Raw genomic sequence first — 17,269 nt, forward strand, 5'->3', positions numbered from 1 at the left:
GCTCAGGTAACCGTCACCCTATGTCTCCTGGGTGCTGGCAGACGCGGTACGGCTTTGCTGCACAGTAGCAGCAACCCCTTGCCTTCTGGCAGCAGACGGTGCAATACGACTGGTAGTCGTCCTCATCGTGTCCGAGGTGCTCCTGGCCGCGTCGGCTGGGAGCGCCTGGGCAGACATGGGCGCAGGGACTAAATTTGGAGTGACTTGACCAGGTCATTCTCTTTAGTCCTGCAGTCAGTCCTATTGAACCGTCTTATGGTGAGCAGGCAGGCGATACGGACTGCTAGCAGTCGTACTGTACCATCTTCTGCCAGGCAGGCAAGAGATGAGGATTGCTAGCAGTCGTATTGCACCATCTTCTGCCAGGCAGGCAAGAGATGGGGATGGCTAGCAGGCGTACTGTACCATCTTCTGCCGAGCAGCCATGAGATGTGGATGGCATGCAGTCCTTCTGCACCGTCTGCTGCCAGCCAAAGATGTAAAAGATAGATGGAGTGGGTCAAAACAAGAAATAGACCAGATTTGTTTTGTACTCATTTGCCTCCTCCCCTGTCTAGGGGACTCATTCCTCTAGGTCACACTGCAGTCACTCACAGAGAAGGTGCAGCGAGGTAAATCTAGCCATGTATCAATCAGAGGCCAGGCTAACCTCCTTGTTCCAATAAGAACGATAACTTAGGTGCACCATTTCTTATTGGAACCCTCCGTGCAGTCCTGCCTGAAATACTCCTTGATGTACAGGCACCCCCTTTGTTGATTTTAGCTCCCTGAAGCCAACCCTGTAAGCCGTGTCGTCAGTCGCCCCTCCCTCCGTCAGAGCAACGGCAGACAATCGTTCCGCGCCTTTTTTCTGTGCGGACGCCATACCACGGCAAGCATGGAGCCCGCTCAGCTCACTTTGGCAATTAGGAGCACATTAACCACCACACGCATTATTCAGCAGTATATGCAGCACCAGAACATGGCAACGCGATACCGGGCGAGGAGGCGACGTCAGCGCGGTCCCGTGAGTGATCAGGACATGGACACAGATTTCTCTGAAAGCATGGGCCCTGACAATGCATGCATCATGGTGCTAATGGGGCAGGTTCATGCTGTGGAACGCCGATTCTGGGCTCGGGAAACAAGCACAGACTGGTGGGACCGCATAGTGTTGCAGGTCTGGGACGATTCCCAGTGGCTACAAAACTTTCGCATGCGTAAGGGCACTTTCATGGAACTTTGTGACTTGCTTTCCCCTGTCCTGAAGCGCATGAATACCAAGATGAGAGCAGCCCTCACAGTTGAGAAGCGAGTGGCGATAGCCCTGTGAAAGCTTGCAACGCCAGACAGCTACCGGTCAGTTGGGAATCAATTTGGAGTGGGCAAATCTACTGTGGGGGCTGCTGTGATGCAAGTAGCCCACGCAATCAAAGATCTGCTGATATCAAGGGTAGTGACCCTGGGAAATGTGCAGGTCATAGTGGATGGCTTTGCTGCAATGGGATTCCCTAACTGTGGTGGGGCTATAGATGGAACCCATATCCCTATCTTGGCACCGGAGCACCAAGCCGCCGAGTACATAAACCGCAAGGGGTACTTTTCGATAGTGCTGCAAGCTCTGGTGGATCACAAGGGACGTTTCACCAACATCAACGTGGGATGGCCGGGAAAGGTGCATGATGCTCGCATCTTCAGGAACTCTGGTCTGTTTCAAAAGCTGCAGGAAGGGACTTTATTCCCAGACCAGAAAATAACTGTTGGGGATGTTGAAATGCCTATATGTATCCTTGGGGACCCAGCCTACCCCTTAATGCCATGGCTCATGAAGCCGTACACAGGCAGCCTGGACAGTAGTCAGGAGCTGTTCAACTACAGGCTGAGCAAGTGCAGAATGGTGGTAGAATGTGCATTTGGACGTTTAAAGGCGCGCTGGCGCAGTTTATTGACTCGCTTAGACCTCAGCGAAACCAATATTCCCACTGTTATTACTGCTTGCTGTGTGCTCCACAATATCTGTGAGAGTAAGGGGGAGACGTTTATGGTGGGGTGGGAGGTTGAGGCAAATCGCCTGGCTGCTGGTTACGCGCAGCCAGACACCAGGGCGGTTAGAAGAGCACAGGAGGGCGCGGTACGCATCAGAGAAGCTTTGAAAAACAGTTTCATGACTGGCCAGGCTACGGTGTGAAAGTTCTGTTTGTTTCTCCTTGATGAACCCCCCCACCCCTTGGTTCACTCTACTTCCCTGTAAGCTAACCACCCTCCCCTCCTCCCTTTAATCATTGCTTGCAGAGCCAATAAAGTCATTGCTGCTTCACAGTCATGCATTCGTTATTCATTCATCACACAAATAGGGGGATGACTACCAAGGTATCCCAGGAGGGGTGGTGGAGGAGGGAAGGAAAATGCCACACAGCACTTTAAGCACAGCACTTTAAAAGTTTACAACTTTAAAATTTATTGAATGACAGCCTTCTTTTTTTTGGGCAATCCTCTGTGGGGGAGTGGCTGGTTGGCCGGAGGCCTCCCCACCGCATTCTTGGGCGTCTGGGTGTGGAGGCTATGGAACTTGGGGAGGAGGGCGGTTGGTTACAGAGGGGCTGCAGTGGCAGTCTGTGCTCCAGCTGCCTTTGCTGCAGCTCAACCATACACTGGAGCATACTGGTTTGGTCCTGCAGCAGCCTCAGCATTGAATCCTGCCTCCTCTCATCACGCTGCCGCCACCTTTGAGCTTCAGCCCTGTCTTCAGCCCGCCACTTACTCTCTTCAGCCCGCCACTTACTCTCTTCAGCCCTCCACCTCTCCTCCCGGTCATTTTGTGCTTTCCTGCACTCTGACATTATTTGCCTCCACGCATTCATCTGTGCTCTGTCAGTGTGGGAGGACAGCATGAGCTCGGAGAACATTTCATCGCGAGTGCGTTTTTTTTTCTTTCTAAGCTTCACTAGCCTCTGGGAAGGAGAAGATCCTGTGATCATTGAAACACATGCAGCTGGTGGAGAAAAAAAAAGGGACAGCGGTATTTAAAAAGACACATTTTATAAAACAGTGGCTACACTCTTTCAGGGTAAACCTTGCTGTTAACATTACATACATAGCACATGTGCTTTCGTTACAAGGTCGCATTTTGCCTCCTCCCACCGCGTGATTTTGGTTGAATGCCAGCAAACATACACTGCAATGCTTTGTTCTACAGTGATTCCCCAGTATGTGTTGCTGTTAACATTACATACATAGCACATGTGCTTTCGTTACAAGGTCGCATTTTGCCTCCTCCCACCGCGTGATTTTGGTTGAATGCCAGCAAACATACACTGCAATGCTTTGTTCTACAGTGATTCCCCAGTACGTGTTGCTGGCCTGGAGTGGTAAAGTGTCCTACCATGAAGGACGAAATAAGGCTGCCCTCCCCAGAAACCTTTTGCAAAGGCAGAACCGCAAATGCCAGGGCAAAGTAATCCTTTCACATGCTTGCTTTTAAACCATGTATAGCATTTTAAAAGGTACACTCACCAGAGGTCCCTTCTCCGCCTGCTGAGTCCAGGAGGCAGCCTTGGGTGGGTTCGGGGGGTACTGGCTCCAGGTCTAGGGTGAGAAACAGTTCCTGGCTGTCGGGAAAACCGGTTTCTCCGCTTGCTTGCTGTGAGCTATCTACAACCTCCTCATCATCATCTTCTTCGTCCCCAAAACCTACTTCTGTATTGCCTCCATCTCCATTGAAGGAGTCAAACAACACGGCTGGGGTAGTGGTGGCTGAACCCCCTAAAATGGCATGCAGCTCATCATAGAAGCGGCATGTTTGGGGCTCTGACCCAGAGCGGCTGTTCGCCTCTCTGGTTTTCTGGTAGGCTTGCCTCAGCTCCTTCAGTTTCACGCGGCACTGCTTCGGGTCCCTGTTATGGCCTCTGTCCTTCATGCCCTGGGAGATTTTCAGAAAGGTTTTGGCATTTTGAAAACTGGAACGGAGTTCTGATAGCACGGATTCCTCTCCCCAAACAGCGATCAGATCCCGTACCTCCCGTTCAGTCCATGCTGGAGCTCTTTTGCGATTCTGGGACTCCATCATGGTCACCTGTGCTGATGAGCTCTGCATGGTCACCTGCAGCTTGCCACGCTGGCCAAACAGGAAATGAGATTCAAAAGTTCGCGGTTCTTTTCCTGTCTACCTGGCCAGTGCATCTGAGTTGAGAGCGCTGTCCAGAGCGGTCAGAATGGAGCACTCTGGGATAGCTCCCGGAGGCCAATACCATCGAATTGTGTCCACAGTACCCCAAATTCGAGCCGGCAACGTCGATTTAAGCGCTAATCCACTTGTCAGGGGTGGAGTAAGGAAATCGATTTTAAGAGCCCTTTAAGTCGAAATAAAGGGCTTCATTGTGTGGACGGGTGCAGGTTTAAATCGATTTAATGCTGCTAAATTCGACCTAAAGTCCTAGTGTAGACCAGGGCTTAGAGACTAACAAATTTATTTGAGCATAAGCTTTTGTGAGCTACAGCTCACTTCATCGGATGCATTCAGTGGAAAATACAGTGGGGAGATTTATATACATAGAGAACATGAAACAATGGGTGTTACCATACACACTGTAACGAGAGTGATCACTTAAGGTGAGATATTACCAGCAGGAGAGCGGGGGAGGGAGGGTGAGAGGTGGGAGGGGAACCTTTTGTAGTGATAATCAAGGTGGGCCAGATGAGGTGAGCTGTAGCTCACGAAAGCTTATGCTCAAATAAATTTGTTATTAAGTCCCTCGTAATAAATAAATTTGTTATTACGTCCCTCGGCCCGCACTGCTTCTAGCAGCTCCCATTGGCCTGGAGCAGCGAACTGCGGCCACTGGGAGCTGATCGGCTGAACCTGCGGACGCGGCAGGTAAACAAACCGGCTCGGCCCTCCAGGGACTTTCCCTGCACAAGCGGCGGAACAAGTTTGGGAACCACTGGGCTATAGGAATGAAATAGAAACTATGCTGCTTGTGTTAGCTTATGATTTCTACCTACTGATGGATGAAAATAAAGTGTTTGTGTTGATTCTCTAGATCTGTCAGCAGGTATCTCCTGCTGCTGCTCCACGCTCACCAGGGGATGGAGGGAAACCCCAGGTATTCCTACCTCTCATTTGGGATGAAGGGCCTTCTCTGATCACTCTGGTCTGTCTTCCCTTCTCTCCACCACGTACTCTCACCTCTGACCCTTTCAGTCTCTCTCACTCCAGAGTGAGTGGGGAAGTGGAAGCAATAATGAATGCAGAGTGTAGCAGGAAGGAGGAGGAATGAAGGAGAGGGAATGATGAAGGGGTAGACCGAGGGAAAGAGGGGATAGAGAGAGACACAAAAGGACTGCCCTCATTGCTGCCATCCCATTCTGGGTCAGGTCTGGTGGTGTTGGCAGCTCCCACCTCATAGGACTCTCTGCTAGGATGGGTTTCAGAGTAGCAGCCGTGTTAGTCTGTATTCGCAAAAAGAAAATGAGGACTTGTGGCACCTTAGAGACTAACAAATTTTTTTGAGCATAAGCTTTCATGAGCTACAGCTCACTTCATCGAATCTGAGCTCTAGCTCATGAAAGCTTATGCTGAAATAAATTTGTTAGTCTCTAAGGTGCCACAAGTACTCCTTTTCTTTCTGCTAGTATGGTGGCAGTGGAAACTTCTTGTACCACGTCCCGTCCCCCACCCCCTCCCCAAAGTTCACTGTTCAGGTAGGTGGAGGCTGGTGTCCAGCCAAGAAAACTCATAGTCCAGCAGGGGGCTCGAGTGGTCCCTGTCACTGCATTTGGGGGTGGGAGGGACAAGCCAGGGCAGAGCCTAAGTGTTCAGTGGTGTGCCTAGAGTTCCAGATTGCTTTTCTCTGGCCCTGCAGCTACGGTTGCTAATTTTGGCTGGACATATTCCTGGCGGTTTCCTCACATGACATAATCTTTAATTAAGATTAATCTTTAATTCCTGGAGACTCCAGGACAATCCTGGAGAGTTGGCAACCCTACTGCAGCCAGATGGTGTAATTACCACATAACAATATAGTTGGAATGCCTTATATCAAGGCACCTCAGTATTGTATCAGTGACAATTTCTCCAGAAGAGAGAAAATTCCATAAGGTCCTGGAAACCAGAACAGAATATGTTATTGCTGGAGATCTGAAAGACAGAAGCAGTACAGTGTCACTTTTAGCATGAACACACCGCTCAGAATGAGTTCAGAGAAGGATAATGGGACTCCTCCATGGTATTCCATGCTGTTTGGCTAGTGACAAATAGTGTTTGAAAGGCTAGGATAAAGGAGGGAAGGAGAGAGAGGAAATAAACCTGAGGCTACATCTACACTTAAACTGCTACCGTGGCACAGCTGCAGCTGTAGCATTTCACTATAGACATTCACTATAGCAATGGGAGGGGTTCTCCTGTCTCTGTAGTCAGTCCGTCTGCCTGAGAGGCAGTAGCTAGGTCGACAGAAGGATTCTAACACTGTCTACACCAGGGGTTAGGTCAGCTTAACTACATCTCTCAGGGATGCCGTTTTTTCACACCCTGAGCAATGTAGCTGGATCAGCCCAATTTTTTAGTGTAGATCTGGCCTAAAAGAGTAAAGGGCAGCAGCAGAATGCAGAGACAGGAGAGACCTAACTGATGGAGCAGCATCATTAACTATGATGGGCAAACCAATTTAGGGCTATATAGACGAACAGTATTGATTTAATTTTTTTAAAATCTTGATGTCTGTTTCCCTGGAATTTTGTCCTGCATAGAAACATAGATATAGCCATACCGGATCAGAGCCCAGTGGTCCATTTACTTCAGTATTCTGTCTCCAAAAAGTCATGAGAGAGATTTTAAAATCTCATTATTTTTAAGACAAACAAATATTGGATACTTTTAATTTGCCTTCTGTGTATTGAACCTTCAGGGGTAATGTTTTACTACACAATGATGAGGCCTAGAAACTTACTCTAAAAAAAAAAAAAAAAGCTGAGATTCTCATATATTCAAATGATTCCAGGAGCTGGGGCTTTAAGAAAAATACTCAATATCACAAGTCTCATGATAGAATGATGAGAGTTGGTGATATTGCTCATGCTGTGCAGCACTTACATGATTAGTGCCTATGGCTGCAGTGAGCCAATTTAAGAACAAATGCTACTCAGTCTGCACATGGGGGTAGGCCAGGGCCCACAGTGAGCAAGAAGAAAGAAAGTTGAGCACCCAGGCATGAGACATGGAATACAACCAAAACCCACAAATATCGCCACACATCTTGCTATCTTGCATTTCTGTATTTCTGCTCACTTCCTGCTAAAAACATTGCCATGTGTGCAATAATTTGTAGCTTGACGTAATGCTTGGAAAAGCTAGGGTTTCACAAGCAGAGGCTGGATTTACTTTTGTGCTCTTATGCTGGAAAGAAGAAATATAATGTACCCCCCCCCTTCTTTTTTTTTTAAGCTTTACAAAAGAGGAAGAAAGAGCATTGCTTTACACTAAAGGGCACATACACTTACAGGACATATTGGCATATCTGTTTTGATAAGTACTAAACATCAGCTTCTCCTAGCTAGAAATTAGAGTAAGTATTTTGTTCCTTTTCAAAAATACACATTCAGACTGAGTATGATTCTTTATTTAAGCTAGATGGTTCCAAAGGATGGCATTTGAACCAGTCCCCAAGAAACCAACTCTAGATATTAACAATCTGTCTAACCCATTGACCAGGACTCAATCTCTGTCTTTAGGAAAAGTTACCAAGGAGATTGTGGCAGGGCAATTGTGGCTTTTGTCTGAATCCCCAAGATTTTCTTGACCTCTGTTGATTGGGCTATAGCAGTGGTTCCCAAACTTGTTCCGCCGCTTGTGCAGGGAAAGTCCCTGGCAGGCCGGGCTAGTTTGTTTACCTGCTGCGTGCACAGGTTTGGCCGATCGCAGCTCCCAGTGGCTGCAGTTTGCCGCTCCAGGCCAATGGGGGATGTGGAAAGTGGCAGCCAGCACATCCCTCAGCCCACACTGCTTCCTCCAGCCCCCAATGGCCTGGAGCAGTGAAATGCAGCCACTGGGAGCTGCGATTGGCCGAACCTGCGGACGCGGCAGGTAAACAAACCGGCTCGGCCCTCCAGGGACTTTCTCTGCACAAGCGGCGGAACAAGTTTGGGAACCACTGGGCTATAGGAATGAAATAGAAACTATGCTACTTGTGTTAGCTTATGATTTCTACCTACTGATGGATGCAAATAAAGTGTTTGTGTTGATTCTCTATGTCTGTCAGCAGTTTCTTGAATTGAATTGACTCACTTGTGGACCTTAGTAAGGGTGAATGGAGCTGTTCTTGCATGACTCCATTCTGATCTTTTAGAGAGAACCCAAAAGACAATTGTGGACAATTGTTCTTATACCCCAAGGGTACTGTCTTGCATGATCCCATAGTGTCCATCCTAGCAACCTTTCTGTTCAACTTGCATATGAGGCTGAAGAGTGTATTGATGAGGAAACATGGGCTGTGAGGCATTCAGTATGTTGATGACATCCTGATGTATATCTCCATCACCTCTGACTCAGCCAGAACAATGGAATCAATAATCTGTTGTCTATACGAATGTGTGGTTTGGATGAAGGCTAGTTGGCTGCAACTTAATCCAGACAAGATTGAGACAATGTTGGTGGGTTGGAGAAGCGGTCAGAAGCGTTGATGTAACTTATTTTGGCCCTCCTGATTGAGGGAATATGACTGCTATGTGTAACAAAGGTGTGTTCTTAGATAGTGGGCTGGTCCTGGATGTCAGGAGAGAGGCAATATTTCATTAAATGCCCCGATACAGATCACGCCAGTTCCAGATGATACACAAATGTAATTATCAAAAGAGCGGTGGATAATCTGAAAAAACAAAACAATAGCAAAAGAATTAAATAGTAAATACAATGCTTATCTCATACTTTTTCATTTTCAAAGTGCTTTACAAACTTAATTCTAGCTTTGCAAAGCAGTTTTCCTCTTGATTACAAAAAAGCTATTAAAGGGTAAAAAAAAATAAAAATAAAAAAACCTAGTAATCCTGCGTTGTTTTTCATTGTCTGTCTAAAAATATTTTATCTAACATTGCTACAATGGAAAGGAATTAGAGGGGAAAATCTCTTTTTTTTTCCTAGCTTGTTGCTGTATGCATATGACAGAACTTCATGAAAAAAGAGCTTCCCTCTTTCCCCTGTATAATCAGTTTCAAGTATGAACAAAATGTGATCAGCTTGGAATTTAAGCAGGTATAATACATTTAAATCATTTTTGGAAAATGTCTAGCTGCCATGTTGATATAAATTATTAATTTCAACATATTACGATCAAACTGCAGCCAGGCTTCTTCTGTTTGCGCAACCTTGGGAGCACAAAAATTTGCACACACATTCTGCCACATGCACATGGAGATGATAAGAATTTTAGTGTATGAACCTCATTTTTTTCCATGTATGTAAATTTTATCACATATACTCATAGGTGGTTGACCTGGAAAAGTGTACATGCAAAGATGCGTACAGAAAAATGCAAAGCATATTTTAAAAGTTTGGTGCTTAGGATCCAAAAGATTCCTCTTTCAGGTCTGGTAAAAAAAAAAAACACTTCTACCTTTTTCATTTATGCAGCTGTGTAACATCTTTTTGATCACGAAATGTGGTGAGGAACAAACACTTTTAGTCCATCCTCTCCTTTAGAAGTGGCATGAATGCAAAATTTACAATTTCCTTTTTCCTAGTACAAATTCCATGTTGACTTTTACTTAGATGCACCTTTTCAGTGAGAACTGGAAATTCCTTTTCATTAAAATTCTCTGTCTTGGATACAGGATCTTGATCCAGTTTTCAGAACTGTTGCCTATTAACTTAATCTTCGTAGGTAATAAAAGTCCACTTCAGACAATGTCTTTGAATACAGTGTCTTGGGAAATGAAAAAACTCTAAATAACATTTCTCTTTTTTTTTTCCAGACTAAACAACTTGACCCAGAAAAATAGTCTATATATAAACAGTGGTTTATAGATCAGAAGACTTTCAACTCAGGGGGACCTATATAAAAAATACTTTATATGAGCTGAGATGCTCCATTCTCAAAAGAGTAAACTAAGACAAAAATTACCCAACTCCTAATCATAGAATCATAGAATATCAGGGTTGGAAGGGACCCCAGAAGGTCATCTAGTCCAACCCCCTGCTTGAAGCAGGACCAATTCCCAGTTAAATCATCCCAGCCAGGGCTTTGTCAAGCCTGACCTTAAAAACCTCTAAGGAAGGAGATTCTACCACCTCCCTAGGTAACGCATTCCAGTGTTTCACCACCCTCTTAGTGAAAAAGTTTTTCCTAATATCCAATCTAAACCTCCCCCTCTGCAACTTGAGACCATTACTCCTCGTTCTGTCATCTGCTACCATTGAGAACAGTCAGAGCCATCCTCTTTGGAACCCCCTTTCAGGTAGTTGAAAGCAGCTATCAAATCCCCCCTCATTCTTCTCTTCTGCAGGCTAAACAATCCCAGCTCCCTCAGCCTCTCCTCATAAGTCATGTGTTCCAGACCCCTAATCATTTTTGTTGCCCTTCGCTGGACTCTCTCCAATTTATCCACATCCTTCTTGTAGTGTGGGGCCCAAAACTGGACACAGTACTCCAGATGAGGCCTCACCAATGTCGAATAGAGGGGAACGATCACGTCCCTCGATCTGCTCACTATGCCCCTACTTATACATCCCAAAATGCCATTGGCCTTCTTGGCAACAAGGGCACACTGCTGACTCATATCCAGCTTCTCGTCCACTGTCACCCCTAGGTCCTTTTCCGCAGAACTGCTGCCTAGCCATTCGGTCCCTCGTCTGTAGCTGTGCATTGGGTTCTTCCGTCCTAAGTGCAGGACCCTGCACTTATCCTTATTGAACCTCATCAGATTTCTTTTGGCCCAATCCTCCAATTTGTCTAGGTCTTTCTGTATCCTATCCCTCCCCTCCAGCGTATCTACCACTCCTCCCAGTTTAGTATCATCCGCAAATTTGCTGAGAGTGCAATCCACACCATCTTCCAGATCATTTATGAAGATATTGAACAAAACCGGCCCCAGGACCGACCCTTGGGGCACTCCACTTGATACCGGCTGCCAACTAGACATGGAGCCATTGATCACTACCCGTTGAGCCCGACAATCTAGCCAGCTTTCTACCCACCTTATAGTGCATTCATTCAGCCCATACTTCTTTAACTTGCTGACAAGAACACTGTGGGAGACCGTGTCAAAAGCTTTGCTAAAGTCAAGAAACAATACATCCACTGCTTTCCCTTCATCCAAAAATAATCCAAAAATAATAGGGCATAGATTTAAATGGAAGGACTGGGAATAGAAAAGTACTGAAACTACTATTCCTGTTAGTGCTGCAGTCACTGATTGTGAAAGAAAAATTTGCACAAAAGCATTGCGTCAGTGGTTGCACCAATGAGAGCTGACCGAGCAAAAGAAAAGAGACCTACTGCTGAATTGCAGCATACAGAGAAGATACTTCAAGAATAAACAGTAACTTGTGTATCCGTTTTCTAGCACAAAAATAAATATGGCAGAGGTTTGACTACGAAGGATGGTATAGTGCAGAGTAGCTAGCTGTACAGTGGGAATATTGAACAATCCTACTCATTCCAAAATCAGGGAATTTGTAGAGTGAGTGCAAGAGTTAAGGAACATTTGGAAATTGTTAGTGTGAAGCTTTGACTAAGCAGGACAGATCAAAGTGTTTGCCAGCCTGAGAGCTGGCATAGCATCAGACCTGCGTCCTTCCATTGTTTATCAGCCAAAAGATTTCCAGCTTCTGTTGACATGTTGCAGATGAGAAGACACCATGGATCCTAATGCATGAGACCAACACAAAACACTGGCACCAGAGCTGTAAGCCTCAGTAAGAAAGATAAGTACTTCATGTCTGGCTACCTAGGATTCCTATAAGATATTTTTGTGAACTTTAATAACTGTGGGCCTGTTCTTACTCCCATTGAAGTCAAGGGCAAATGACTTCAGTGGCAGCAGGATCAGATCCTGTGTGAATTAAACTGCTGTTCTGGCAGGGGGAATGTAATGTATAGCATTGCAATGTATTACTTGTACCTATATTGTGTACATGTAGAATGCAGAAAGGACTTGTTTGGATATCAGACTCTAACTTCAAAAAATAAACTAAATTGCCTTTTGCAGAATTTACAGATGTGTCTCATCCTTTCCTTTTTTGCTTATACTGTTATACTAGACATTCTGAGCAACATCATGGTCCCATTGTCCCATTTGTACAAAAATAGAGGAGGACATTGGGGAGACAAGGATATATATAGTGTTATGATATACATATAAGCACTTTTTCTTTTTGTAATTGCACCTTATAGTTAATGAAGTGGGGGAGGTCTCAGAATTTTAGGAATATACCATTAGCATCATTTGATCATGTTAAAACTTCTAACAAAGTTAAAGGCTATTAAAATCCCTCCCTGACTTAAACCAGAATTTTCAAACATCCAGAGTTATGTCTGTTAAAAAATTGGACCAGGTCTGTCACCTGTGAATTTTATGAATATTTAATTTATAGTATAAATTCACTTCAAAGACTTCTCATACTTCCAAAATAAAGCAGCAGGAATGGGAGAAAAAATCCAACAGAAATCACTACAAGAAAAAATTCAGAATGTGAATTCCTTCAGAACTAAACTTACACTGGATTTCAATTCCCTTATATTCATTTCTCTCTCTCTCTCTCTCAAGATGTTGAACCAAAGAAAACCAAACACAATGACTAAGCAGATCTGGCGAGTATGGATCTTCTACATGGTCATAACTGCAAATCGCTCTGAAGAAAAAGCCATGACGCAGGCGTGTCCTTCATGTGACGGCACTCATATCTGTGACTGTTCTTCAATGAATTTAAGCACCATTCCTTCAGGGCTAACAACTGATGTCACGGGGCTAAATCTCTCCTACAACAACATAGAACATGTCAGAGAAACTGATCTGAAGCTGGGTGTGAATCTGAGAGTGCTGCTGCTGCAATCCAATCAAATTAGGACAATAGATAAGGAATCATTTATTTTCCTTGGAAAATTGGAGCATTTGGATTTATCAGATAATAAGTTGACTCACTTGTCACCCATTTGGTTTAGACCTCTTTTTTCCTTACAGCACCTGAACATACGGGGTAATTTATATACAACATTGGGGGAGAATCCCTTGTTTTCTAATCTCAAAAATTTGAGATATCTGCGCCTGGGGAATAACCATTCCTTTTCTGCTATACGGAAGCAAGACTTTGATGGAATTACAGTTCTAGAGCAACTTGAGATTGATGGTCAAAGGCTCAAGCAATACGAGTCAGGGAGTTTGACAACAGTTAACAGCATAAATCATACCATCATGAACATAAATGATGTTCAGGTGTTATCAGGGATGTTAGAGGATCTTACAAATTCTGCAATATGTGTAGAACTGAGACATATAGCCTTCAATACTGCTTCTGAATCTTCATTACTGGAGCCAATGAGTCATTCTGTCATGGAGAAACTTGTGTTTAAAAATGTTTTGTTTACAGATGCAAGTGTTATCAGAGTTGTAAACATCTTGAGGCGTGCTAAACAATTTTTGGAGCTGGAAGTGGACAATTCTGTACTACAGGGGACTGGCCAATGGCATGAGCAAATTAAAGTAAACAGAGAAAGCGCCTTTACGGTAATCACAGTACAGAGATTAGCTATCGAACAATTTTATTTGTTTTCAGATCTTCGTGGTGTGGAAAATCTTCTAGGTAACATTACCAAAGCCACAATTGTAAATACCAATGTGTTCTTGGTGCCTTGCAGCATTTCAAGACATTTTGTCTCACTCCTTTATCTTGATCTCAGTGAAAATTTGCTTGCAGATCCAAATTTAGGACATTCATCCTGTGAGGGTGCATGGCCCTTGCTGCAAACTTTCAATTTAAGTCAAAATTCATTGGGTGATTTAGAAATGACAGGGCGAAGCCTATCTCATCTAAATCACCTTACTCACCTAGATATTAGCCGAAACAATTTTGGTGAGATTCCAGAATCGTGTCAATGGCCAGAAAACCTGAAATATTTAAATATCTCAGGCACTCAAATACCCAAAGTAACAACCTGCATTCCTCAAACTCTTGAAGTTTTGGATGTTAGTAGTAATAACCTCAATGATTTTAGATTAAAGCTACCACATCTTAAAGAACTCTACATTGCAAAAAACAAATTAAAGACCTTACCAGATGCTCCATTTATTCCTAACATAGTAGCCCTGAGAATCAGCAGAAACAAATTAACCAGTTTTTCTAAGGAAGAATTTGGATCATTTAGGAAAATGGAGACACTGGATGCAGGTGACAATAATTTCATCTGTTCTTGTGAATTTCTCTCCTTCATTCAATACCAGGAGGGAATAGCTAATGTCTTGGCTAACTGGCCAGAAAACTACATCTGTGACTCTCCATCTTCTGTGAGAGGACAGCAGATAAAAGCTGCTCGGCTTTCGCTGTTTGAATGTCACAAAACTTTGGCTGTGTCCTTAATTTGCATTCTTGTGGTCTTGGTAATCCTGCTTATTGTGATCCTGGGCTACAAACTTCATGTGATCTGGTACATGAAAATGACCTGGGCTTGGCTTCAAGCAAAAAGGAAACCCAAGAGAGCATACAATCAGGACTTCTGCTATGATGCTTTTGTTTCCTACAGTGAAAGAGACTCAGAATGGGTTGAAAACTTAATGGTACAGGAACTTGAGAACGCTATCCCCCCATTTAAACTGTGCCTTCATAAACGGGACTTTGTGCCTGGGAAGTGGATCATTGACAACATCATTGACTCCATTGAAAAAAGTCATAAAACTCTGTTTGTACTGTCAGAGCACTTTGTGCAGAGCGAGTGGTGCAAGTATGAGCTGGAGTTCTCGCACTTCCGTCTCTTCGATGAGAATAATGATTCAGCAATTTTGATCCTTTTGGAGCCCATTCAGGAGCAAACAATTCCCAAAAGATTCTGTAAACTGAGGAAAATAATGAACACAAAGACCTACCTTGAATGGCCTCTCGACGAAAATCAGCAGCAAATATTTTGGAATAACTTGAAAACAGCATTAAAATCTTATGATGACTTTTAAGGCTGAACCACTAACTCAGCCACACTATACGTTTCCAAGCAGAACATTTGCTAAGCCTTTTTCCTGTTAAGAAATATTTTGTTATGCTGAGTTTTATGTCAGCGTTGTGGAGGCTTGACTGGACTGCACACTGAACTAATTATAGCTTTGTTAAATGAATGATACCAACTGAGAACATCCAACTGTTTTAGATATTTTTTGGTCTTCTGACCTTTTTGTTAATAAGTACCCAAGCACCCTGTCTGTAAAAATGCTTTTGGGAAGAGATTCTACTGAATCTGGTATGCTTTTGTAGTCTCTTTTTAACCATTCCAAAACAAATGCAGTTAGAGCGCTCTCTCTCTTTCTCTCTCGTAAAAAAGAGAGCCAACATGCTGAAACATACCACAGGATCCATTGATTACATAGTCTTGTTTGTTTTAGATACCATCACACTATTTAGAGTCATTCAACAAAAATGCAGTGGAAAAGTAGAAATTGCCCAGTTAGATAAAAATAAGATCTCTGAAGCCAGATCTTCCCACAGGTAATACCTTTCAAAGAGAATAGACTAAATATGCAACTCCAGGGGAATCAGTGGATTTACACCAGGATTGTTTGTGGCCCAGCAATTTAAGAATGAAGCAACTTGACAAATATGTCAGATACTTGGTGTGAAAACTTTGAGATGTGTCCAATCTCAAAAGTCACGGGATTGCTATGTGTACATTTTAATGGTCTATGTACTTTATAATTTCTATGTGTTTGTTATTTATGTTGTTGTAGGCACTATAAAAACACTGAAGTCACAATCCCTGTCCCAAGTAGCTTGCCCTAAAATAGTTAAACAACAGACAAAATGCTTGTGTGTGATGTTAAGTATGCGTCTTTGTTAGGTTTCCTCTCCCTCTTCCCATGTGCCCCAGCTAATCTGTTTCACTATCGCTGTCCCAGTATTATCCTTCTTTCTTTCTACCTATCCCACTAAGATATAGGTATAGTAGATTCATGTTTTTTTACAATGGGATTTGTTGCACGGATGTAATCAGACCTATGTAGTGGCACCAGTGCAAACCTCATGGGCAGACACCACATTGTTGTAAAAAAGTGAGTTGCTGATGAAGTGAGCTGTAGCTCACGAAAGCTCATGCTCAAATAAATTGGTTAGTCTCTAAGGTGCCACAAGTACTCCTTTTCTTTTTGCACCCACTGTAGTTTGTCATTTTGCATAACTGAGGCGCCTCAAATTAGTAAACATTATTGCAACGATTGGCCATAATCTTTCTGTGCCTTAGTTCCCCATTTGTAAAATGGGAATGTCAAGGTTCCTCCCCCACTCTGAACTCTAGGGTACAGATGTGGGGACCTGCATGAAAAACCTCCTAAGCTTATCTTTACCAGCTTAGGTCAAAACTTCCCCAAGGTACAAAATATTACACCCGTTATCCTTGGAATGGCCGCTACCACCACCAAACAATTACTGGTTACTGGGGAAGAGCTGTTTGGACGCGTCTGTCCCCCCAAAATACTTCCCAAAACCTTGCACCCCACTTCCTGGACAAGGTTTGGTAAAAAGCCTCACCAATTTGCCTAGGTGACTACAGACCCAGACCCTTGGATCTTAAGAACAATGAACAATCCTCCCAACACTTGCACCCCCCCTTTCCTAGGAAATGTTGGATAAAAAGCCTCACCAATTTGCATAGGTGACCACAGACCCAAACCCTTGGATCTAAGAACAATGAAAAAGCAGTCAGTTTTTTACAAGAAGACTTTTAATAAAAAATAGAAGTAAATAGAAATAAAGAAATCCCCCCTGTAAAATCAGGATGGTAGATATCTTACAGGGTAATTAGATTCAAAAACATAGAGAACCCCTCTAGGCAAAAGCTTAAGTTACAAAAAAGATACACAGACAGAAATAGTTATTCTATTCAGCACAATGCTTTTCTCAGCCATTTAAAGAAATCATAATCTAACACATACCTAGCTAGATTACTTACTAAAAGTTCTAAGACTCCATTCCTGGTCTGTCTCTGGCAAGAGCAGCACACAGACAGACACAAACCCTTTGTTTGTCTCCCTCCTCCCAGCTTTTGAAAGTATCTTGTCTCCTCATTGGTCATTTTGGTCAGGTGCCAGCGAGGTTACCTTTAGCTTCTTA

The 17,269-nt window shown here is 43.8% G+C and overlaps 1 protein-coding gene across 1 annotated transcript; it reads left to right on the forward strand.

The window, feature by feature from the left end:
* The first annotated feature begins 11,467 nt into the window (after window positions 1-11,467).
* LOC125635747 (toll-like receptor 2 type-2) lies at window positions 11,468-16,246 on the forward strand. Its single transcript, XM_048847806.2, has 2 exons — window positions 11,468-11,881; window positions 12,733-16,246. The coding sequence occupies exon 2, from the start codon at window positions 12,733-12,735 to the stop codon at window positions 15,124-15,126; it is 2,394 nt and encodes a 797-aa protein (XP_048703763.2). The 5' UTR covers window positions 11,468-11,881; the 3' UTR covers window positions 15,127-16,246.
* The last annotated feature ends 1,023 nt before the right edge of the window (window positions 16,247-17,269 follow it).

The sequence above is a fragment of the Caretta caretta genome, chromosome 4 (genome assembly GCF_965140235.1).
Source record: "Caretta caretta isolate rCarCar2 chromosome 4, rCarCar1.hap1, whole genome shotgun sequence".
Taxonomy (NCBI): Eukaryota; Metazoa; Chordata; order Testudines; family Cheloniidae; genus Caretta; species Caretta caretta.